The sequence below is a fragment of the Danio rerio genome, chromosome 5, assembly GCF_049306965.1.
Source record: "Danio rerio strain Tuebingen ecotype United States chromosome 5, GRCz12tu, whole genome shotgun sequence".
Taxonomy (NCBI): Eukaryota; Metazoa; Chordata; class Actinopteri; order Cypriniformes; family Danionidae; genus Danio; species Danio rerio.
The window spans coordinates 39571883-39594968 of NC_133180.1; the positions used below are offsets into that span (position 1 = coordinate 39571883).

The window sequence follows — 23086 nt, forward strand, 5'->3', positions numbered from 1 at the left end:
AGCCAAAATATATTTAAATTAATTTAATATGGTCCGCTTTTGGTGCTTCACATCTTTTTATTGCTTTTTTTAATTTCAGAAATAAGGTCTAAGATTTAGAATAAAGTCACCTGTAAACATTTTTCTCTGTTTAAAAACAATACAGTAGTGAAAGAAGACTTTCTCCAGGTCATAATTTATTTTGTTTATATTAATTTTGTCTACAAAATGATTATACCTGTCCAGTTTCATCTGGAATGCATCCCAGATCACATTTGAAATGGTTTGAGCGATCAAATGTATATCAGAATAAAACCATTGAGCACATTTTGCTGTGAAGTGACATCTGACGGCTGAGGGCTCTGCTTGCCATTAAAGCCTTCATCAGACAGGTATATTTTTTAAAAAATGTAAAAAATAGGGAAATGGAGTACTGAACAAGTCAATAAATATACAAAACGTCCCGGCTATATTATATCCTGGCATTATTGTGGCTTTGAGGCTCCATGGGACTTAAAATTACACTTTATTACAACATATATTGAATATAAAAATGTTATATTAATTATATAATAAATATATTTTACATAATTAAATTACCTAAATTAATTTAAAAAGACAAATTCTGGACCTTTTGGCCGTGGGGAGTGGTTCGTTCGAACCACCCGAACCCCCCTGGTTATGGGCATGACCCCTTCGCTTTCAGCTAAAAACTCTTAAAGGGAAAAAACATCAAGAATAACTTGTGAATTCTGTCACATGAATAAATATATGCGCCACACCAGCCCCCCAGTATTCACAGAAATTTACACATCCAGACGAACAGGAGGGCAAATACTTCGACCCATTCTCGTCCGGGTCTCTGTTGGCTGCTGCCAGAAAAATCTGGAGCAGCAGGTGGCTCAGCTGGCTTGATGGAAAGAGAGTAGGCGGATCCAGGTCTCAAGCGGTTTCAAGCGGTCAATTGAAACACATTACGAAAATGGAAGGATGTTGCGATCCAGACCATGGATTGCTGACACTAAGGACAACATCGCCAGGCACTGCCCATGTGTCTGCCCATACACCAATTCCACCGAAGAAACCTGGAGATCCTCTTTGGGGCCTGTTCAAAGCCCTAGCAATACCCAAGGGAGTTTGTCATACCAGTTGTCATCCTTCAGGGCAGCCCGCAGTGCAGACTTCAAGAAGCAGTGGAACTGTTCACACAAGCCATTCACTTGTGGATGATAAACCGTAGTGTGATGAAGCTTAACACCCAGATTACGTGCACCAGCTGCACAAACCTCAGATGTGAACTGTGGTCCACGGTCTGAGTAGACGAAGGTGTGCCAAATCTGGCAATCCATGTGCTAATGAAAGCACATGCAATATCCCCAGTTGATGTTTACTCTAAGGGCATGACTTCTGGCCACCTAGTAGTCTGGTCCACCATCGTAAGCAGGTGAGCGTATCCCCAAGATAGAGAAAGAGGACCAACAAGATCAATGCTTACATGGTCAAAACTATGCTCCAGGCACCTCAAAACGCACCAATGGTGCTTTAACATGATGCTGCACGTTTGCTATTTGACAAGCTATGCATGAAACAGACAAATTTCGCACATCTTTTTTAAGGTCTGGCCAGACAAATTTTCGAAGCCAGCAACCATTGGGAGTCTTAAGCGCCTGAGTGAAACAAACCATGAAGAATGTCAAAAACATGCTGTCTCACAGAAGCGTTGCACAGAAGAGACACTCCAGCCTCCTCAAACGCAACATCGACCAAAAGACTGGACATCTGGGTCAGAACTCTGGTGGAGTATTTGACCCCCAAGTGTATTGGAATTTGGCCAAGAAAGGTAATCCGCTACTAAATTTGATTTCCCTGAAACATGCTGAATATCGGTAGTAAATTTAGAAATGTAAGCCAAATAGCGATGTTGGGGAGCAGACCAGGACTCTGAAATGTTTGACATTGCAAAAGTCAGTGGTTTGTGATAAACAAATAGGGTGAAGATCCGACTGTAGTATAGTTTGTTGTTGTGTGGGAAGAAGAAGACAGGGTTGGCAACATAAGGTAAGTAGTAGTTTTTTTATTTTTATAAATGCGCAACATGCGTGAAGCTGTGTGTGTGTGTGCTCTCCTCTTTCCCGGCTGCTCTTTCTAATCTCCTTAAGGGTGTCTCTCCGGCCCAATCACAAGAATAAACAGGTGTTATTTATTAATTCTGATTGGCCTGATGATTAGCCGCCGGGATCTAAGCATGCTCTCCCGCCTCATTGGGTGTTCGATCCTGGGGCTGCACCTGCCCATGACCTAAGTGGAAGCCCACATACCTTACCTCCACTTCTGTGGGTTGGCCGTGAGCCTGGCCCGTCTCAGCCCTGACAATACCTCCCTCAGATGTTGCATGTGCCGCTGCCAGTCATTACTGTAAATGATGATGTCATCTAAATAAGCAGCGGCATATGCTGCGTGAGGGCCAAGTATTTTATCCATCAGGCTCTGAAATGTCACCGGTACCCCGAACAGCCCGAACGGAAGCGTCACAAATTGGTGTAATCCGAACGGCGTAGTGAAGGCGTTTTTTTCCCGAGATATTGCGATAAGGGGATCTGACAATATCCCTTTGTTAAATCCAATGTCGAGTAATAACAAGCAGCACCTAACCGGTCGAGCAACTCATCAATACGCAGCATTGGATAGGCGTCGAATTTCGACACCGCATTGACTTTTCTATAATCCACACAGAACCAGGACCGAGTCGTCCGTCTTGGGTACCAAGACAATAGGGCTGGCCCTGTCACTGTGGGATTCTTCTACTACAGTACACCCATTTTCAACATATTACTCAATTCTTCCTGAATCACTTTTTTCTTGTGTTCAGGCAGGTGATACGGCCAGGTCCTAACGACCACGCCCGGTTCGGTCTCAATGTGGTGTTGAATCAAATTAGTTCGACCGGGCAGGGGTGAGAACACGTCTGAATGCTCACGTTGAAGGTGCCGGATATCGATGAGCTGGCTAGCCAAGAGATGATCGTCCCCGGTGACCAGAGCGCCTGGCCGCAGTCGACCGGTGCTCTCTGGCCCCAGGTCATCCTCATTTGTAACCAGCGTAGCCAACATCACCTCCTCCGGCTCACTCCACTGTTTTAGCAGATTAATATGATATATTTGACGTGAACCAGCCCTATCCGAATGAACTACCTCATAATCGAGATTGCTGACTCGTCGTGTGACCACAAACAGACCTTGCCACTTGGCGAGTAATTTGGGGATGCAAATGGGTAGTAGTACAAGGACTTTATCTCCCTGTGAAAATTTACGTAGTTTAGTGCCCTTATCATAACGCTGGCGTTGATCATCCTGGACCTTGAGCAAATTCTCTGTAGAGAGCCGCCCCAATGTTTGGAGTTTTGAACCAGAGAGAGACCTGACTCTGTCTTAGAAGCAGCCAGGGGTCGAAACCTGAAAGGCGCGCCCCTTTAGCGGAACCTGTTGTGGATTCACCTCTGTGCACCACTGTCTGGGTGCTGGTGTGGGTGGTCTCTGCACTCTGGGCCTGGGAATAGGACGGGGGAGAGAGAGAGAGACAGAGAAAGAAGGGGAGAAGAGAAAGAGGTTATTTCGCCAACCCTGGACCTCGCCACCAGGTGATCCTCCGCCAGCCGGATGGCCGTCTCCAGATTGTCTGGCCGGTGGCACTTGACCCACTCTGATGTTCGGGAGGGGAGGCGGGTGATGAATTACTCAAGTACCACGGCATCCACCAGCTGGGCTGTGGTTCGGCCATACTGTATCAGCCATCTGCGGCAGGCGTCACTTAGCTGCTGGGCGAACACGAAGGCCTGTCTGCTGGATAATGGCTCGCTTCAGGTGAGCGTACACAAGGCCTCTACGAGGACTTGGAAGCGTCGTTCCAGATTTTCTCTCAGCTCCACCAGTGCACAATGTTGTTGTTGGTGGAGGACCGTGAGCGCCATGATGACTTCCACACATGGATCGGTAGACGAAGTAACCATTCTGGCAGTGAAGTTTCTTCTTCCTGGGTTACGTCACCACTGTAGTAAAGTTCGTTGTGGTGTAGGAAGAAGATTTGTGAAAGAAATTTGACTTTAAAATTACATTGTTTTGGTCTTGGTTGAAATTGTGTGCAAAAGAAGTTCAAGCATTTTAAGTTGGCCTTAACTGGATCCATTTTGTATCAAAGCAACAAGAAATGTGTTATTTGTATAGCCCACAAAGATGGATGTTGTGCTAACTGTGTTAAGAGTTTAGGAAACGTGTTAAATGTATTAAAAACAGTGTCATAGGCATTGTAAAAAACTGTAATAAAGGTGCCTCCTTCCCTGTAAAAAAAAAGCACATATTGCTTAAACAACTATATATTTTCCTTTTAGCAAATAATTGCCACGATATATATTTATTGTTAACTATATATTTAAATTGTCTTAAAATTACATCATGTATAATCAATAAAAAGCACACAGATTTTTTTCATTATATTTTTTAACTAAACATAATGCTGTTATTGATCAAGAATGGAAACGTCAGTTTTGAAATAACCCACTATGAATTGAGCAGACTGTAGTGTAGTAGTTGTTAGGGGCGCCTGCAGGATTTTATTCCAAGGTACGCACATATCTAGCGTAAGATAGATTATTTTAAATAATATTATTTTCTGTTAGATTCAGGCTACCAATAAATAACTTCAGTTATTAATGTTTTACTTTCTGCCTAAGGTTATTAAAAATTAGTTGCTGTAAATTAGTAGCTGCACTGACCAAGTACTGGAGGTTTATCTGCTTACGAAAGTGAAAGTCAAGCTTGAATAAATTACAAATTAAAGTAGCTGCACAGTGACTCATGATTCAGCACTCAAGCATCAAGCAGCAGCACAAACCTCTCTGCGTCTCAAGATAAAAACAGTGAGTAACCTACTTTAAATCACTCCAAATATTTTCTCAAACATACCACTATAATGTGTGCTGTGTTAGTCTTGTGTGAATAAGTAATAAGGTATGAAAGTGCATTATGACCGATCGAGCCTAGAAAAAAAAAACAGTTTAGAGCATTCTGTAATAACCAAATTGATTAAAATGCCGGGCTAAAATGAATTCGCTTTAAAAAGAACACTTTGTTTTCCACAGCAATCAGATTGCTCGATGTACTCCTCACAAGTTTGACGACAGCCCAGTGCTGCTGCAACACAGGTTAAATATTAATCCAAGATAGAAAGAGGGAGAGAGAGAGGTCATCTATGCATGTGTAGATTACGCCCAAAGCAATAACAGTACCGCCCAGCTGCTGGAGATAATGTAAACAATTTTGGTCGTAATTATACCTTGATGTGAGATGTTTTTTCGAAAAAAAGAAAAAAAAAGTCAGTAACACGGCAAGAAAAGTCTTGCATGTTTCTTAAATATAATAAAAATAGACACGTTTCTATTTTAAATAGTACGGAGTGGAAATAGTAAATAGTTTTAATCTACTTATCTTATTTTGTGTTCAACAAAAGAAATAAATGTATAAATTTTATGAACCAGAATGTTCCACTAGTAAATGGTTGTGAAATCTTGATTTTGGGTGAACTATCACTTTAAGTAACCTAGTTTTGTTATTATGAGATTATTTCCCTCTTTTGAACACAGCCCCTCCCATCACTGTGCAGTTGTGTCAAAGGCCAAGCAGTGATATTGTAGACTACTGCAGAGTATAAATGTCTTAAGGGATGTACTGAAACTTTGTGTGCATAAAATCGCAATATGTACAATATTTTGAAGTGCTGTTTTCATGTGCATTTTAAAATTGTACTCTTTATATTCTTAACCAGTTTATTCTTTTACTTTTACTTTGTACACAGGCTGAACAATGGATAAGTTCATAGGAGACTTTCAGAGACGTCTTCATAAGGAAGTATATGGCCTGAGGGAGGTCACTATCCTTGAGCAATGTGGTTTCATACTGTATTTCTGCCTCATTACTTCTCGTGCTGGAACTGACATTGATGCTGCAATCAGGAATCTGATGCTTGTGCAAGGTAACTCACGAATTTAAAGCTTGGTTCACGATAAATCACAATTTATTTACTGATTATTTACTGTGCATTTGAATTGTCTTGCAGCTGACAAACAAGTCATCATTGCTGTGCTTTATCCTACAATTGACCCTGAGAAAACCATACCAGACAGCAACAATGCTATAAAGAAAGAGAACACATATCTAGTCGACTTTCTGTTCAACGAGGATGAAGGGTTCATGAATTGTCAGAAGAATATAGATGCAATCAATAAACTTGCATGGTACATCAAGTCCAAGGTACGTCTGCTTATCACCATGACTATTGTCATGATATTTTCTCAACTATAATTTATTGACAAAAATATAACAAAGTTTTATGTATTTTTAATGATTTTGATGTATTCTCTTAATTGTACTTTTTTTTTTTTTGATGCTGTTGTAGAATAATTATCTAGTGTTATTGCATTAATTGGAAGTTCAAAAATCATAATTGTTGTAGTCTCTAAATGAGAATTTTATCATTTTTATTGTTTTAATTCATACATTTTTATTATATTTATTTCCAATTCAGAATTTGACTTCATATTATTGGCAAAGTAAGTATTCTAAGTTTAAATTATTCTTTATGATTCTCCTGCAGTGTTTTATCAAAATGTATTAATTATACAATTCTTAAAACAAATGAGGAATGTTATGAAATTTGCTCTTTGTATTTGTGCTTCATATTTTGTTCCGAAAGATTATGGAATTCCACGTACATACACAAACCAGGATGGAGAAGGTATTCCCTCACCCACCGGAGGACACAGAGGACACATATTCTGTGGATGTGTAGATTGTTTCAGACAACATCCTGTTGTTTTTGCTCTTAGTATTGTTGTCATTTGTAGCACTGTTTTTGGAATAATTCTAGGGTATTTTATTATACCAGCTATCTAAATGAACACAGAAATGAAACAAAAAATAGTGACATTTTCGGAAAAAAAAAAGGATGCCAGAACACCATAATTATAGCAGCAATTTTTCAGCTTTTACAGATTTAACTGACTTAACAGATTTAACAACAAACTACCGTAATTCACTAACTGATAAGAAGTTATTGTAGCACTAATATTTGTAAGTTATTTTTGTAAAACACTAGTAAAAACACAAAAGAAACACCCATGATAAACCAAAGTTAATTACAAACATCTTAGAAAAAGGGTGATGAAGTACAGAAGGTGTCTTTCACACTACACTAACCATCATTGTAAAACACAACATCAATGTGATGCAAAATTCTGCAATATTACACAAAGCATGAAACACTTTACATAACTTATGAGAAAAACTAAAAAGGAATTCATTGAATAGGCAGGTTGGGATAATTAGGTAAGTGATTTTATCACAATGTTTTTTTTTCTGTAGACTATCAAAGAAAAAAAAAAACCCTAAAGGGGCTAATAATTTTGACCCTAAAATGTTTTTTTTTAAATGTAAAACTGCTTTTATTTGAGCCGAAATAAATAAAGACTTTCTCTAGAAGAAAAAATATGAGCAGACATACTGTGAAAATTTCCTTGCTCTGTAATCATTACGGAAATATTTTAAAAAAAGAAAAAAAAAACTAAACACATGCTCACATGATACATGCGAATTTTAAAAATTGTTTGTGAACTTCCGATATATTTTAATATTTCTCGAAAACAAACTTACATCCAGTTTAAGTCTCTTCACGCAGTGTATTATATGAAGCTTAGCAACATTACTACTGAAATTTACAATGGCTGTGTTTTTAACTGCAAAATGCTGTAAAAATGCTGCAATAAAAATTAGTTTGTCAGATCATAAGATTTTTTTCTTGATAAAATCTTGACTTGTCATGGGTAGCAAATGTGCCAGACTACACGTTCCTTCATGATCAGTCATCCTGTGACATCTACTATGAGTGTTATTTCCCAAAGCAGTCACATTGCTATAACAATATTTTTTTAAATCTCATTTTCATTTTTTTTAATCTTATTTTAATCTCAATAAACACTGATGCTTGCAGACACTAATAACTAGGCTACATTATTTAAGGGCGCTCATTAGGATCAAACCTATAATTCCTTTTTAACAGGAGTGTAGCCACGAGTGTGCCGGTGCCTACAATAGATGCATATATATACATACATTTGTCAGCGATTTCTCAAAACCTGTCGGCGAGTCAAAATTGGGGCTAAAATCATGCAGTCTGAACTAGGCATTAAGGCTCTATGCTGACTATTTGTAAATATTGGCTACTGTAGCATAAAACAATTTTGTTGTTTACATATGATATTGCATTAATTTGCATACGTGTTTTATAAGCTGTAAAATGAAAATCTTAGCTTTGGATTTGTTTGATTGGTAGATAAGGCTATGTTGGCTAATTAAAGATTAACATTATAACTATTAATAACTGTTATTTTCCAAATGGAAAAAAAGGTTTGTTTGTTGGTTGAACACTAAGTCATCAGTAGCCTGTTTATTGAGTTTATGACACGGCTTCAGGCAGCACAGAGGCGATCAGCATCAGCGCTGGTTTGTCAGCTTGTCTGTCAAGCTGTGACCAGAATATCCTTCTTTCATTTTAGTTCTTTAACAAAATACATCTGTAGGCACGTGTGGTACATTACTGTTACTGCAGGCGCTTTTCCATTCCAAAAACACAAGGCGCACTGATAACAAAAAAACAAACAAAAAAAAAAAAAAGAGCGCGGTGCTCTTTTTTATGTCACAAGAAACGACTGAATCAGCTGAGCCGAAATGTTTCGCGAGTGTTCCTGTCAATGTTGTGATAATTGTAATTTCAATAGCATTAAGATTTTCAAAACTTTTAAAAGTCATAGTCTTCAGCTTTGAATTACTTTATTGGCGCAGCCACTTTGTATAAGATAACCGGTAAATAATCTTAGATTACACGAAGGTAAAATAACACACTTCTCTCCTAGGTTTTCTGAAACCGCACACCCGATAGTAACACTAACAGACTTGAAGCAGCGACCACAAGTTTCTCCTCCATCAATAAAAGCTCGCTGTAGTAGTCTTGACAACACAAACTCTGCTGTCACCTCAAAGGAAAAGCGTTTGCTTTCATTTGATTGAAGACTGAAAAAGACGCAAGGTAAAACGCTTTTTCCACTTGAGCGTACATCACGCCCAATGGCAAAACGTTAGTAAACCATTCAAAAGATGCACTTCTCAGTGTCAATGCAAAAAGTTTTAGCTGTGATCGGCCCCGTATGCAGCCAAACACTAAAAATATGTAAAACAATATTTTTTAATCATTTAACTGATGCAATTAATCGGTTACAAATGCACCCTTTCGGTTAATAGTTAAACGCTTATTTTAAGCATCCCTACTTGGGGAAAAAAAAAAGAATTCGAATCGGATCGGTAGGCTTAAGGATTGATATTCTGAATTATGGAGATCAGATTGGTTCCAATGGGATTGCATCCCATTTTAAAATAATCTAATAATAACAAATTAAACCGTGATTTCACGTTTTTAGCCAAAAAGCCTGATAGATTAATTGTTGTGCAATGAAATATAGCGTTACTAACCGACGAGGAAACACATAGACAGTGTTTCTACATTATTTATTTATAGAAAGAACGGGGAAAATGATGGATTAGTGCCGAATATTAGCATCATTAACCCATAACAATGTACAGCATCTAAACTGTCAGTATGTTTGTGTGCTCTTTATACAGTTTCTATTGTAATTTGCAGTTAAGTAGAAAAAATAAATAAATTGAATTACAAGTGAAAGTATAAATAACAGAAGTAAACAAATAGATTTTCCCTATCAGCAAATATTAGTCCGATAAAAGCAGACGCTAACACACTATAATGACTAAATCTCTAAACAATGGACGAAAAGATAAGTGAATTGTAGCTCTAACTTGGACATGAGGCTTAAAAAACTACAGAAAAAAGCTGCGGATGAAGAAAATTAATCGCAAGTGATGCTGGGTCCGGAACAGATGGAAATATGATTGCTATTAGTATGACTACGGCGAGGGCTTAAACGGAGAATGCTCATAATATCGAGCAAAAAAAAGACAGCTGGGAAACATAACCTGCTTTGTATTTTTAGGGTAAGAGGTGTGTGAGTTATTGTCATCTGTCATTGAATGTGTCAAGAATCGAAAACAAAACCAACTTAACTCTGCTCCTTTAGCACCCCTCCTCACACAGCTTGATCCACGTTGGCATTTCCCCCCTTGGATTTTTGATTTGAAAAGGGAAAATTCCACCACCCCATATAAACTTTTAGGATACCAGGTATCAGATTTGCACAATCCATGTGCATTTGTCCTGCTTCCCTCGCTCTAAAGCTTGACAGGCCACCTGCCCATGGTTACGGTTGCTAAGCCACGATTGGTCTGTGGCTAAGTAAAGGGTCAATTATGTAATGAATCAATAATTTATCGATAACGATAATTTTTCAAATAGCATTTACCGGTTGTTGATATGGCATGTATATACATGAAATATATAATGTGCTGTTTACGCCAGATATGATCACTTTCTTCAGCATTTCTACAACTCCTTATTTAGATCTTTAAATTTGTAAAAGGAATTCCATTGCTAAAAACACTTATACCAAACTGGATTAGCTTTAGTAATTACATTATGTGAGTTATGGTGAAGAGATATTATTCATTCTGTTATGTTTTTAAATATTACTATGAATGATGACAAAATGCTTTTTGAGAAACTTGTGCTTTATGCTAATTGCTTTGCTCAGCCCTTTACAGTTTTGATTTGTTACAGTATGTTTGTTATAGTCAAAGAAAAAAAGAGTTTATATACCGAAAGATCTTGTCTGGCAAGAGTCATTTAATGAATGCTCTAATAAAAGATTACATGTTCACAGTGCAGCATGCAAATGGTGATTAATTGTCATTTTAAATCTTTACACTTTGCTGTTATATTTAAAGCCACAAAGTTTTACCCATTTATCAGTAAGACAATTTCTAGCATTTAAAATCTTATACAATATATAATGAGCACTTATTGTTTTATGTTAACTATTGCATGTCATAAGTGTGTTGTATCAATTTTGAATAAATATGTTATGCTGAATGCCAAGTGGATGTTTAATATTCTTTCTATGCAAATAAAAATCTCTCTTTGTAAACTGAATTGGCTTCAGCTATCAGAATGGGGCATCTTTTCATTGTTTGACTTTATATTTCTTAGAACATATGTACTATTTAAACTGGTTAATTTTCAATGGCTGGTACTTTACAAAAAATTGGAAAAAAATTTATATATATATATATATATATATATATATATATATATATATATATATATATATATATGTATATATATATAGGCCTATATATATATTCACTATATATATATATAGGCCTATATATATATTCACCAAACACACACACACACACACACACACACACACACATATATATATATATATATATATATATATATATATATATATATATATATATATATATATATATATATATATATATATATATATATATATATATATATATATATGTGTGCGTGTGTGTGTGTGTGTGTGTGTGTGTGTGTGTGTGTGTTTGGTGAATAACGGAATGTTGATTATAGACAACTTCGCCATTCCCAAAAGTTACAAAATAAATTCAATAAAAGTAAAAACTAAAACCTTGTTATTTGAAAGGCTATAAATGAATAACTCTCTGACAGCAGATATTATCTATTATCAAAATGATCTATTTCAAGCCTTGCTTACACCTCAATCACCTTGGACTAAAGTGAAAGGGTGAAAAAGGCAATAAAACTGAAAGAAAACTTTATCCCATATATTACTAAATATGATTTATATTATATTACATGTTTAACCTATTGTAGCCTTTGTACATTTTTGGATTATTTATTTTTAATCTGTTTAGCAACAAAATAAAATTAGTAACAATTTTCTCTTAGAATCATATAGGCTACTAATAAATGCCTTCAGTTATTGAAGTTTAAAGTTAGAACTCTGAAACACATTTATGTAACAGAACAAAAGCTGCTCCCTCTGCTAACCATCACATGTGTTTCAGTCTCACTCACTGACTCTCTAGAACCCACGTAGTTAAACCAAGGTGGCCCTCTAGTGGAGTCAATACGCAATAACATTATAAGTGCATATAACACAACACTACATAAAAATGAAAGTGAAAGCATTCACTAACTCATGATTCAGCATTTAAACATCAAGCAGCAGCCCAAACCTCTCTCTGCGTCTCAAGATACAACTAGTGAGTAACCTACTTTGTTTTACTTTAATTTACTTTAAACAATTTCCCAAGTTTACCACTGTCAAATGTGTTAGCCTTGTGTGCATGGGTTTATGAGGTTTGAAAGTGCATTCACACCGATCAAACCTAGAAAAAAACTAGCTTGCTTAAAAAAGCACACTGTGTTTTTCCACGACATTTAAATTGCGCAACTTGCTCTCCACAAGCTTAACAGCATACCAGTGCTGCTGCACTGTAGGCTCAATATTAATCCAAGATAGAGAGAGGGAGAGAGGTTATCTATGCGTGCACTGTAGGGTACCGTCCAAAGCAGACCGTGAGTCTCTTCCATCACGGTACAGTTGTGTCGGGGGCCAAGCTCTGGCATTGCAGGCTACCACAGAGTATAAATGTCTTAAAGCATGTACTAAAACTTTGAGTGCATAAAATCGCAATATGTGAGATATTTTGAAGTGCTGTTTTCATGTGCATTTTTAAGAATTGTACCCTTTATATTATAAACCAGTTTATCCTTTTACTTTTACTTTGTACACAGGCTGAACAATGGATAAGTTCATAGGAGATTTTCAGAGACGTCTTCATAAGGAAGTATATGGCCTGAGGGAGGTGTCTATCCTTGACCATTGTGGTTTCATACTGTATTTCTGCCTCATTACTTCTCGTGCTGGAACTGACATTGATGCTGCAATCAGAAATCTTATGCTTGTGCAAGGTCACTTACCAATTTAAAGCTTGATTCATGATCAATCACAATTTATTTACTGATTATTTACTGTGCACTTTTAATTGCCTTGCAGCTGACAAACAAGTCATCATTGCTGTGCTTTATCCTACAATTGACCCTGAGAAAACCATACCAGACAGCAACAATGCTATAAAGAAAGAGAACACATATCTAGTCGACTTTCTTTTCAACGAGGATGAAGGGTTCATGAATTGTCAGAAGAATAAAGATGCAATCAATAAACTTGCAAGGTACATCAAGTCCATGGTAGGTCTGCTTATCACCATGGCTATTGTCATGACATTTTCTCAACTGTAATTTATTGACAAAAATAGAGTAAAGTATTATTTGATGATGATTTTGATGCATTCTCTTGATTTATTTAGTCATTTTTGGAGATGCTGTTGTAGAATAATTATCTAGTTTTATTGCATTAACTGGAAGTTCTAAAATCATGACTGTTTTTTTCGCTTTTCCTTTTTATTGTATTAATGAATACATTTTTATTATATTTATTTCCAATTCAGAATCTGACTTCATATTACTTGCAAAGTAAGTATTCCAAGTTTAACTTATTCTGTATGTTTCTCTTGTTATGTTATATTAAAAAGTATTAATTAAACAATTCTTAAAACAAATGAGGAATGCAAAGGAATAATTTTTTTTAGTATCTTATATTAAATGTGCTTCATATTCATATATTGTACCATATACACTTGTAATCATGTTTATTTTTCTGCACACTACTGATTATTAATAGCAACCTGCACATATATTCATATATTGTAAATCTGCTCATAGCTTATCCAACCTGTATATAATGTTCATAGTACATCCATCTGTAAATATCACCATAGTTTTCTATAACTGCACTTTATAACTTATTCCTGTATCCTGCACTTGCTGCTATTGCACTGCTGGTTAGACCCAAACTGCATTTCGTTGCATTGTACTTTTACATGTGTAATGACAATAAAGTTGAATCTAATCTAATCTAATATTTTCTTCAAAAGATTATGGAATTCCACGTACATACTTATACCAGAATAGAGATTTTCCTGTAACCATCGGAGGACACCGAATCCGAAAAAAATGTTTTTTTTATTTTGGTGTTTTTCTCATTCTCATCATTTGCTTAATTTATCTTCTGGTAATTCAAGGGTATCATGGTAAAACTAACTATCTAAATAAAGACAGAAATGACACTGTAAAACATGATTACAGTTTCTGAACTGATGATGAAAAAAAGAAAAAAAAGACAGCTGTGCTGATGCCAGAAGACCATAAGTATAGGAGCAATTTGTAAGCTTTTACACGTGTAAATTTAATTAACAAACTACCGAAATTTACTCATAACAACTTGTTAAAGCACTAATATATGAAAGTCACATAATAAACCCAAAGCTAATTGCAATTTTAGAAGTGAATTTCAGTAATTGTCACTAAGCTTCATATAACACACTGCATGAAGATAATTGAACTGTGAATGTACAGGTAAGTGTGTATTAGAGATACATTACAATATACACAAAGTTCACACGCAATATTTAAGATTTGCATGTAGTTTGTAACTATTTTGTTTGCAGGAATATATATGCTGTGCTGTTTACCCCAGATATGATCACATTCTTTAGCATTTGTACAACTCCTTATTTAGATCTTTAAGTTTGTAAAATGAATTCCATTGCTAAAAACACTTATACCAAACTGGATTAGCTTTAGTGATTACATTATGTGAGTTATGGTGAAGAGATATTATTCATTCTGTTATGTTTTTAACTATTACTATGAATGATGACAAAATGCTTTTTGAGAAACTTGTGCTTTATGCTAATTGCTTTGCTCAGCCCTTTACAGTTTTGATTTGTTACAGTATGTTTGTTATAGTCAAAGAAAAAAAGAGTTTATATACCAAAAGATCTTGTCTGGCAAGAGTCATTTAATGAATGCTCTAATAAAAGATTACATGTTCGCAGTGCAGCATGCAAATGGTCATTAATTGTCATTTTAAATTTTTACACTTTGCTGTTATCTTTAAAGCCACAAAGTTTTACCCATTTATCAGTAAGACAATTTCTAGCATTTAAAATCTTATACAATATATAATGAGCACTTATTGTTTTATGTTAACTATTGCATGTCATAAGTGTGTTGTATCAATTTTAAATAAATATGTTATGCTGAATGCCAAGTGGATGTTTAATATTCTTTCTATGCAAATAAAAATCTCTCTTTGTAAACTGAATTGGCTTCAGCTATCAGAACGGGGCATCTTTTCATTGTTTGACTTTATATTTCTTAGAACATATGTACTATTTAAACTGGTTAATTTTCAATGGCTGGTACTTTACAAAAAAATTGGAAAGAATTATATATATATATATATATATATATATATATATATATATATATATATATATATATATATATATATTAGGGGTGTCACGATTTCGATCGAAATTTATGCTCAACTTCGATTATCGAATCAAAAAATAGAATCGTCAATGCTGCCACTGCCCCATGTCATGTCAGCTTGGCTTGCCAAGCGAGAAAAAACAGGCTTGTTGAAGTGCTTGTTAAACTGCAGACGCAGGAGACCCGTCAACAGAACTTAAACCCTCTCCTCTTTCAATGAAGTCGCCGGTGTGTAAGCATTTTGGATTTCCAGTGAGTTATGTTGACAACGTTCGTGTTGTCGACAAAAAAAACACAGTTTTGCTAGCTCTGCTATGTATTGTGTACGGTTTGTCCGATAGACAACACAGCATCGCAATCCTCCGCCCACCCCCGTTGCAAATCTGCTTACGAAAAGTACACACTTAGGCCCTGTTTACACTGTGTTTGTTTTTAAATGGCATTTTAGAACGACAACGATTTGACATCCACAGTGGCGTGTAGCATTTCTTAGCAGCCCTCCTTCCTCTCTACCTCTGAAACATCACGTGACCACACAGACACAGACGCACACACAGCCATGAGCTTGAGACAGCAGGTCCAGGCAGTCAGAGGACTGCTTCAATCTTTCACTCACTTGTACTTTGTCAATTTAGCAAACACCTCAGATACTGTTGGCTGGTTCCTGTTGGTTGTGCGTCTTTTTTACAGACGCCATTATAACGACACAGATCACTGCCTATTCATGAGTCCCGCAGAAAAAGTGATTGACAGGTGTTAATTATGTGTGTATCTTGCCTTTATTCATTTACTGTATGATTTGTTTATCGGTAAAACAAAGACCATGCAGGTCTGGTAGTTTAAACGGTAGGCTACAAATAATTAATTGGTAATTAATTAATTAATTATTCATAATCGAAAATCGAATCGAATCGTACCTTTAGAATCGAAAATGTAATCGAATCGAGGATTTGGAGGATCGTGACACCCTTAATACTTAATATATATATATATATATATATATATATATATATATATATATGTGTGTGTGTGTGTGTGTGTGTGTGTGTGTATGGTGAATAACGGAATGTTGATTATAGACAACTTCGCCATTCCCAAAAGTTATAAAATAAATTCAATAAAAGTAAAAACTAAAACCTTGTTATTTGAAAGGCTATAAATGAATAACTCTCTGACAGCAGATATTATCTATTATCAAAATGATCTATTTCAAGCCTTGCTTACACCTCAATCACCTTGGACTAAAGTGAAAGGGTGAAAAAGGCAATAAAACTGAAAGAAAACTTTATCACATATATTACTAAATATGATTTATATTATATTACATGTTTAACTAATTGTAGCCTTTGTACATTTTTGGATTATTTATTTTTAATCTGTTTAGCAACAAAATAAAATTAGTAACAATTTTCTGTTAGAATCATATAGGCTACTAATAAATGCCTTCAGTTATTGAAGTTTCACTTTCTGCCTCGGCTAATAAAAGTTAGATACTGTAAATCAGCAGCTGCACTGACCAATTACTGGAGGTTTATCTGCTTATGAAAGTGAAATCAAGCTTGAACTGTAGTGTTTTCTTCTTGTGCAGTGTATATTATAGACCGCGTACACAGAGAGTTAGAACTCAGAAACACATTTATTTAACAGAACACAAGCAGCTCCAACTGCTAACCATCACATGTGTTTCAGTCTCACTCACTGACTCCGTAGAACCCACGTAGGTAAACCAAGGTGGCTCTCTAGTGGAGTCAATACGCAATAACATTATAAGTGCATATAATTCTACACCACATGAAAATGAAAGTGAAAGCATTCACTAACTCATGATTCAGCATTTAAACATCAAGCAGCAGCCCAAACCTCTCTCTGCGTCTCAAGATACAACTAGTGAGTAACCTACTTTGTTTTACTTTAATTTACTTTAAACAATTTCCCAAGTATACCACTGTCAAATGTGTTAGCCTTGTGTGCATGTGTTTATGAGGTTTGAAAGTGAATTCACACCGATCGAACCTAGAAAAAAACTAGCTTGCTTAAAAAAGCACACTGTGTTTTTCCACGACAATTAAATTGCGCAACTTGCTCTCCACAAGCTTAACAGCATACCAGTGCTGCTGCACTGTAGGCTCAATATTAATCCAAGATAGAGAGAGGGAGAGAGGTTATCCATGCGTGCACTGTAGGGTACCGTCCAAAGCAGACCGTGGGTCTCTACCATCACAGTGCAGTTGTGTCGGGGGCCAAGCTCTGACATTGCAGGCTACCACAGAGTATAAATGTCTTAAAGCATGTACTAAAACTTTGAGTGCATAAAATCGCAATATGTGAGATATTTTGAAGTGCTGTTTTCATGTGCATTTTTAAAAAAAATTGTACTCTTTATACTCTAAACCAGTTTATCCTTTTACTTTGTACACAGGCTGAACAATGGATAAGTTCATAGGAGATTTTCAGAGACGTCTTCATAAGGAAGTATATGGCCTGAGGGAGGTCACTATCCTTGAGCATTGTGGTTTCATAATGTATTTCTGCCTCATTACTTCTCGTGCTGGAACTGACATTGATGCTGCAATCAGGAATCTTATGCTTGTGCAAGGTCACTTACCAATTTAAAGCTTGATTTATTATGAAACACAATTTTAACTGATTATTTACTGTGCACTTTTAATTGCCTTGCAGCTGACAAACAAGTCATCATTGCTGTGCTTTATCCTACAATTGACCCTGAGAAAACCATACCAGACAGCAACAATGCTATAAAGAAGGAGAACACATATCTAGTCGACTTTCTGTTCAATGAGGATGAAGGGTTCATGAATTGTCAGAAGAACAAAGATGCAATCAATAAACTTGCAAGACACATCAAGTCCATGGTAGGACTGCTTAACACCATGGCTATTGTTATGGCATTTTCTCAACTATAATTTATTAACAAACATAGAGTAGTTTTATATTATAATGGTTTTGATGCATTCTCTTGATTTATTTTTTGGAGATGTTGTTGTAGATTAATTATTATCTAGTGTTATTGCATTAACCGTAAGTTTTAAAATCATGACTGTTGTTGTCTTTAAAATAGATTTTTCTCTTTTTGTTGTTTTAATGCATACATTTTTATAATATTTATTTCCAATTCAGAATCTGACTTCATATTACTTGCAAAGTAAGTATTCCAAGTTATATTAAAATGTATTAATTATACAATTCTTAAAACAAATGAGGAACGTAAAGGAATATTTTTTTAGTATCTTATATTAAATGTGCTTCATATTTTTCTCCAAAAGATTATGGAATTCCACGTACATACCAGAATGGAGAAGATTCTCTTGTGCCCATCGGAGCCGGAGGACACCGAATTCGAAAAAAATGTGTTATTTTTCTTTTTCTCATTGTTATTATCATTCTCATCATTTGCTTCATTATTTTTTGGACAGTTTTAAGGCATCATGTTGATACTAACGATATAAATAATTACAGAAATGACACTGTAAAAAAGTATAACAGTTTCTGAAAAAGAAAAAAAAGACAGCTGTGGATGCCAGAAGACCATAATTATAGGAGCAATTTGTAAGATTTTACAGATTTAAATTTAATTAACAAAGTACCGGAATTCACTAATAACAACTCATTAAAGCACTAATATATGAAAGTCACATGATAAACCCAAAGCTAATTACAATTTTAGAAGTGAATTTCAGCAGTGATTGTCACTAAGCTTCATATAACACACTGCATGAAGATAATTGAACTGTGAATGTAAGTGTGTTTTTGAGATGTATTACAATACACATGAAGTTCACAAACACTTTTTAGGATTTGCATGTAGCATGTAACTATTTTGTTTGCAGAAATATACATGCTGTGCTGTTTACCCCAGATATGACCACTTTTTTTTCGCATTTTCGCATAACTCCTTATTTAGATCTTTAAGTTTGTAAAAGGAATTCCATTGCTAAAAACACTTATACCAAACTGGATTAGCTTTAGTAATTACATTATGTTAGTTATGGTGAAAAGATATTATTCATTCTGTTATGTCTTTAAATATTACTATGAACGATGACAAAATGCTTTTTTGAGTAACTTTTGCTTTATGCTAATTGCTTTGCTCAGCCCTTTACAGTTTTGAATTGTTACAGTAAGTTTGTCATAGAGGAATCATCAACCTACGTCACACATGACGTCACAAGGGCTCCCGGTTGCAAAAAGAGACCAATTGCAATAGCAAACATGTTGTTTTGTGGTAGGATGCCAAAATAGAAAATCCAAAAATAGAAATCTTAAACTTTACCATACACCACACTGATTTTAATGCCAACCGCAGACGTCTTTGGCTAAAAGGGAGCTGAATGGAGTTAGGACCTATTAAAAATGCTCGACTCTGCAGTTCTCATTTCAAATCAGGTAAAGTTTGTGCTATGCTGAATCATATGCATTAGTAGTTTTGATAGCAGCAATGATTCCAGCAAAAACAGTTAAATATGGTTAATTAAACTGCGGACACTGAATGCTAAGAAGGAAACGTGAAAGTGTACAGGTGCAGTTCGCTGTCAGAATGCAGTCGTTTTAATTGTTGATGATTTATTACCCGGGCCTTGAACAGTTCCGTCTTATTTCTTTGTCTTTGGCAAAGGCAGAACCTTGGTTTTTATTACTACATAGTTTTGAATCTGGTAATCATGGAAAATTATTTCTTGCACATAACCACACCGAACAAAACTGTAGGCCTTTAACTTCTCTCTCGTAAAATCACTTAGAGCTTCAATGAGATTGTATATTTGGGGCTGGATGCTTGGCCATTGTGTTTTATCCAATATCCATTGGGAGGGTGCTATCGCAAATGGACTTGTCAGACATAGGCGCTCACTTTATCCTTAATTTTGCAGAATGTGCTTATCACTGGTTGACAAGCTGTTATAATACGCTGAAAGCATTATGTAAATAATATATATGATATGTAATCAATATAACTTATCTTTAATACAAGAAACTCTGTACCGCATCAGATGCCATTCCCTCGCTGTAAATTCTAGCGATCCAAGTTTTTTCTGCAACCTCTCTGCGCACGCATCCTGAATGTTTATAAACGGGGTAATTCCTCTATAGTCTAAGAAGAAAAGAAGTTTATAAGTCAAAATATCTTCTCTGTCAAGTGTCATTTAAGGACTCTAATAAAAGATTACATGTTTACAGTGCATTGTGGTAATGAATTGTCATTTTAAATTTTTACACTTTGCTGTTATCTTTAAAACCACGAAGTTTTACCCATTTATCAGTAAGATAATTTCTAGCATTTAAAATCTTATACAATATATGATCACTTATTGTTTTATGTTAACTATTGCATGTCATAAGTGTATTGTATCAATTTTAAATAAATGTTATGCTGAATGCTAAATAGATGTTTAATATTCTTTCTATGCATATAAAAAACACTCTTGTAAAATGAATTGGCTTCAGCTATCAGAATGGGACGTTTCATTTTTAATCCAATGAATTAAGCAGTTTCCACTGTTTGACTTCTGCATTTGTCTTAGGATATGTACTGTTTAAAGTGGTTAGTTTTCAGTGGCTGGTGTTTTACAGATAAATTGGAAAGACTTTGAGCATTGGGCATCGTTCAGCTTCCCAGATGCAGTTAATTCCCCACAGTCTTCCTTGTTTAAAACATCATTAGGCTCTCCTGGTTCCCAATGACTGTAAATAAAAAACAAACAAAATGTAATCAGATATAATTACAGATAAAAAAAGCACTGTGCTATGCCAAACCACCAGTATGAAAACACAATGCTGAAAAACACTGAATTAACAACAGACCCCAAAAAAAGTTCCTCAAAATGTAAAAGATTTAAATAAACTTAGACTTGACAACTTAACTAAAAACAAGGTTGTACACCACCTTTTTTTTTTAAAGAATGTATAAAAATGTATGCTGGTTGAATAAGGGACTGTCAATTATGTTTCTTTATCGAGAGGAACACAAAAGTTGCAACATTTTCAAAAACTTTTTACATGCCTGCTGTTCATGACGTATGGCTTTCCATCAATCCATCTCCACTGGCTGGTAATTAAATCTGTAAGTCCAATCCAGTAAGATTCAGATGTAAGAATAGCGTATTGCATAAAATAGTCCTGAATGAAGAAAACAAAACAGGCATTAGATGAGATCATATAAAGTTGATCTGCTATTTTCTTCATGTTAGTTTGTGCCCGTGTTACTAACCCACTCCCTGCTGTCATTCCCCAGGATGAGCAGCAAGCTGTCTATCCCATTACAGTATAAGCGTGCCTTTGGCCAGGTCAGTTTAGTGCTGGGCATCAGGTAGCAGTTGGATAGGAAATGTTGCCACCCTGCTTTACATCTCAGAACAGGTTTATCTAAATGAGAAAAACGGTTTTATATTTGTAAATTAATTTGACAATATCATAAAGTCTTGTTCTTTTACTATTTACAGCTTTAACTAAACTTGGTTGGTGGGTTACTACGTGAAAATACCTGCTGAGAATAGTTATTTGACAAACCCTATTTAACCTACAGCTAAACTAGTTTTCATTGACCTCCTGAAAGATGATTTGTTTTTTTAGTTTTTTGTTACTTGCAATAGATCCACACGGCTTGAACTGTATCTGCTTAACTCTTTACACATATCATGTCTAAAGCCACATTGAAAATGCAACACTTGACAATTTCTTTAAATGCCTTTGAGAGGGTGATGCAGGTAGTGCTGTCGCCTCACAGCAAGAAGGTCGCTGGTTCAAGCCTTTGGCTGGATCATTTGGCATTTCTGTGTGGAGTTTGCATGTTCTCCCTGCATTCGCGTGGGTTTCCTCCTGGTGCTCCGGTTTCCCCCACAGTCCAAAGACATACAGTACAAGTGAATTGGATAAGCTAAATTGTCCGTAATGTATGAGTGTGAATGAGTCTGTGTGGATGTTTCCCTGAGATGGGTTGCGGCTGGAAGGGCATCCGCTGTGTAAAAACATGCTGGATAAGTTGGCGGTTATTCTTCTGTGGCGACCCTAGATTAATAAAGGGACTAAGCTGACAAGAAAATGAATGAATGAATGAATGAATGAATGAATGCCTTTGTGAGCTTGTGATAGTTTGTCCTTGCTATGGGCACCGTCAGCTGTTGCTACTGTTCCTATACACGTGCGGGGGTCAAGTTTCGAAACAGTTCAGCTTTTGCCGCTGTGTAAATTAATAGTGAATGTGTTTCGTTTTTTTTTTTACTAATGGTTAAGAATAGAGGAATATGCTGGTGTTAGCTACAAATAAATGCTTACTATAAGTACTATAAGTGTATTTTTTTACCTTGCATGCATATCAGCCTGTTGTTGGAAACCACTAAAACCAAAATATGACCTTTTTATATGCATAACAAGGGCTCTTTAAAAATGTGTCAAAATTTGTTTGCAGGACTGCCCTCATGTTAGTTAACTGATGTAAAATATTAGCAGTTTTGACATTTTTTATGCAATTTTTGTTTTGATATCAAGGTGCCAGTTGGGCTGCTCTACATCTGTGATTTTCTAAAATACTGCATTTTGCATTTAGAAAATTTTCTGAGTCCTTTAAAATGCTTCTTGTCCCCAAAAGAAAAATGCATGTGAGAACAATATAATGAGAATATTAAGTGGCCAATCAGACCCAACTCTGCAACTCTGCATTACTCACCAATTCAACTCTGAAGAG

The 23086-nt window shown here is 35.7% G+C and overlaps 3 protein-coding genes across 6 annotated transcripts; all 3 read left to right on the forward strand.

Annotated features, from left to right (window-relative positions):
- Positions 1-4819: 4819 nt before the first annotated feature.
- On the forward strand, positions 4820-11081 carry si:dkey-58f10.12. Of its 2 annotated transcripts, XM_068221077.2 has the most exons (5): positions 4820-4891; positions 5827-6003; positions 6088-6281; positions 6556-6580; positions 6724-11081. In XM_068221077.2, the coding sequence occupies exons 2-5, from the start codon at positions 5835-5837 to the stop codon at positions 6921-6923; spliced, it is 588 nt and encodes a 195-aa protein (XP_068077178.1). In that variant the 5' UTR covers positions 4820-4891; positions 5827-5834; the 3' UTR covers positions 6924-11081. The 2 variants fall into 2 exon arrangements, with proteins under 2 accessions (XP_068077178.1, NP_001373721.1); NM_001386792.1 differs by lacking the exon at positions 4820-4891 and having other exon boundaries at positions 5631-6003; positions 6724-6963.
- Positions 11082-12182: 1101 nt separating this feature from the next.
- si:dkey-58f10.11 lies at positions 12183-15220 on the forward strand. 2 transcript variants are annotated; one of them, XM_005165256.5, is made up of 5 exons: positions 12183-12251; positions 12787-12963; positions 13049-13242; positions 13503-13527; positions 13989-15220. In XM_005165256.5, the coding sequence occupies exons 2-5, from the start codon at positions 12795-12797 to the stop codon at positions 14204-14206; spliced, it is 606 nt and encodes a 201-aa protein (XP_005165313.1). In that variant the 5' UTR covers positions 12183-12251; positions 12787-12794; the 3' UTR covers positions 14207-15220. The 2 variants fall into 2 exon arrangements, with proteins under 2 accessions (XP_005165313.1, NP_001119947.1); NM_001126475.1 differs by lacking the exon at positions 12183-12251 and having other exon boundaries at positions 12641-12963; positions 13989-14862.
- Positions 15221-17208: 1988 nt separating this feature from the next.
- si:dkey-58f10.10 lies at positions 17209-20585 on the forward strand. 2 transcript variants are annotated; one of them, XR_012405632.1, is made up of 5 exons: positions 17209-17277; positions 17810-17986; positions 18070-18263; positions 18470-18553; positions 18675-20585. XR_012405632.1 is itself a non-coding variant. In NM_001113656.1 (5 exons), the coding sequence occupies exons 2-5, from the start codon at positions 17818-17820 to the stop codon at positions 18899-18901; spliced, it is 615 nt and encodes a 204-aa protein (NP_001107128.1). In that variant the 5' UTR covers positions 17229-17277; positions 17810-17817; the 3' UTR covers positions 18902-19626. The 2 variants fall into 2 exon arrangements, 1 of the variants encoding a protein (NP_001107128.1); NM_001113656.1 differs by having other exon boundaries at positions 17229-17277; positions 18529-18553; positions 18675-19626.
- The last annotated feature ends 2501 nt before the right edge of the window (positions 20586-23086 follow it).

Excerpts from the sequence above, each read along its gene's own strand:
- si:dkey-58f10.11 (XM_005165256.5), top strand. The coding sequence starts at position 12,795 with ATGGATAAGTTCATAGGAGATTTTCAGAGACGTCTTCATAAGGAAGTA. Across the intron at positions 12,964-13,048 it reads AAATCTTATGCTTGTGCAAG|CTGACAAACAAGTCATCATT; the intron begins GTCACTTACCAA and ends ATTGCCTTGCAG. Across the intron at positions 13,243-13,502 it reads CAAGGTACATCAAGTCCATG|AATCTGACTTCATATTACTT; the intron begins GTAGGTCTGCTT and ends TTTCCAATTCAG.
- si:dkey-58f10.12 (XM_068221077.2), top strand. The coding sequence starts at position 5,835 with ATGGATAAGTTCATAGGAGACTTTCAGAGACGTCTTCATAAGGAAGTA. Across the intron at positions 6,282-6,555 it reads CATGGTACATCAAGTCCAAG|AATTTGACTTCATATTATTG; the intron begins GTACGTCTGCTT and ends TTTCCAATTCAG. Across the intron at positions 6,581-6,723 it reads GACTTCATATTATTGGCAAA|ATTATGGAATTCCACGTACA; the intron begins GTAAGTATTCTA and ends TTGTTCCGAAAG.
- si:dkey-58f10.10 (NM_001113656.1), top strand. The coding sequence starts at position 17,818 with ATGGATAAGTTCATAGGAGATTTTCAGAGACGTCTTCATAAGGAAGTA. Across the intron at positions 17,987-18,069 it reads GAATCTTATGCTTGTGCAAG|CTGACAAACAAGTCATCATT; the intron begins GTCACTTACCAA and ends ATTGCCTTGCAG. Across the intron at positions 18,264-18,528 it reads CAAGACACATCAAGTCCATG|AATCTGACTTCATATTACTT; the intron begins GTAGGACTGCTT and ends TTTCCAATTCAG.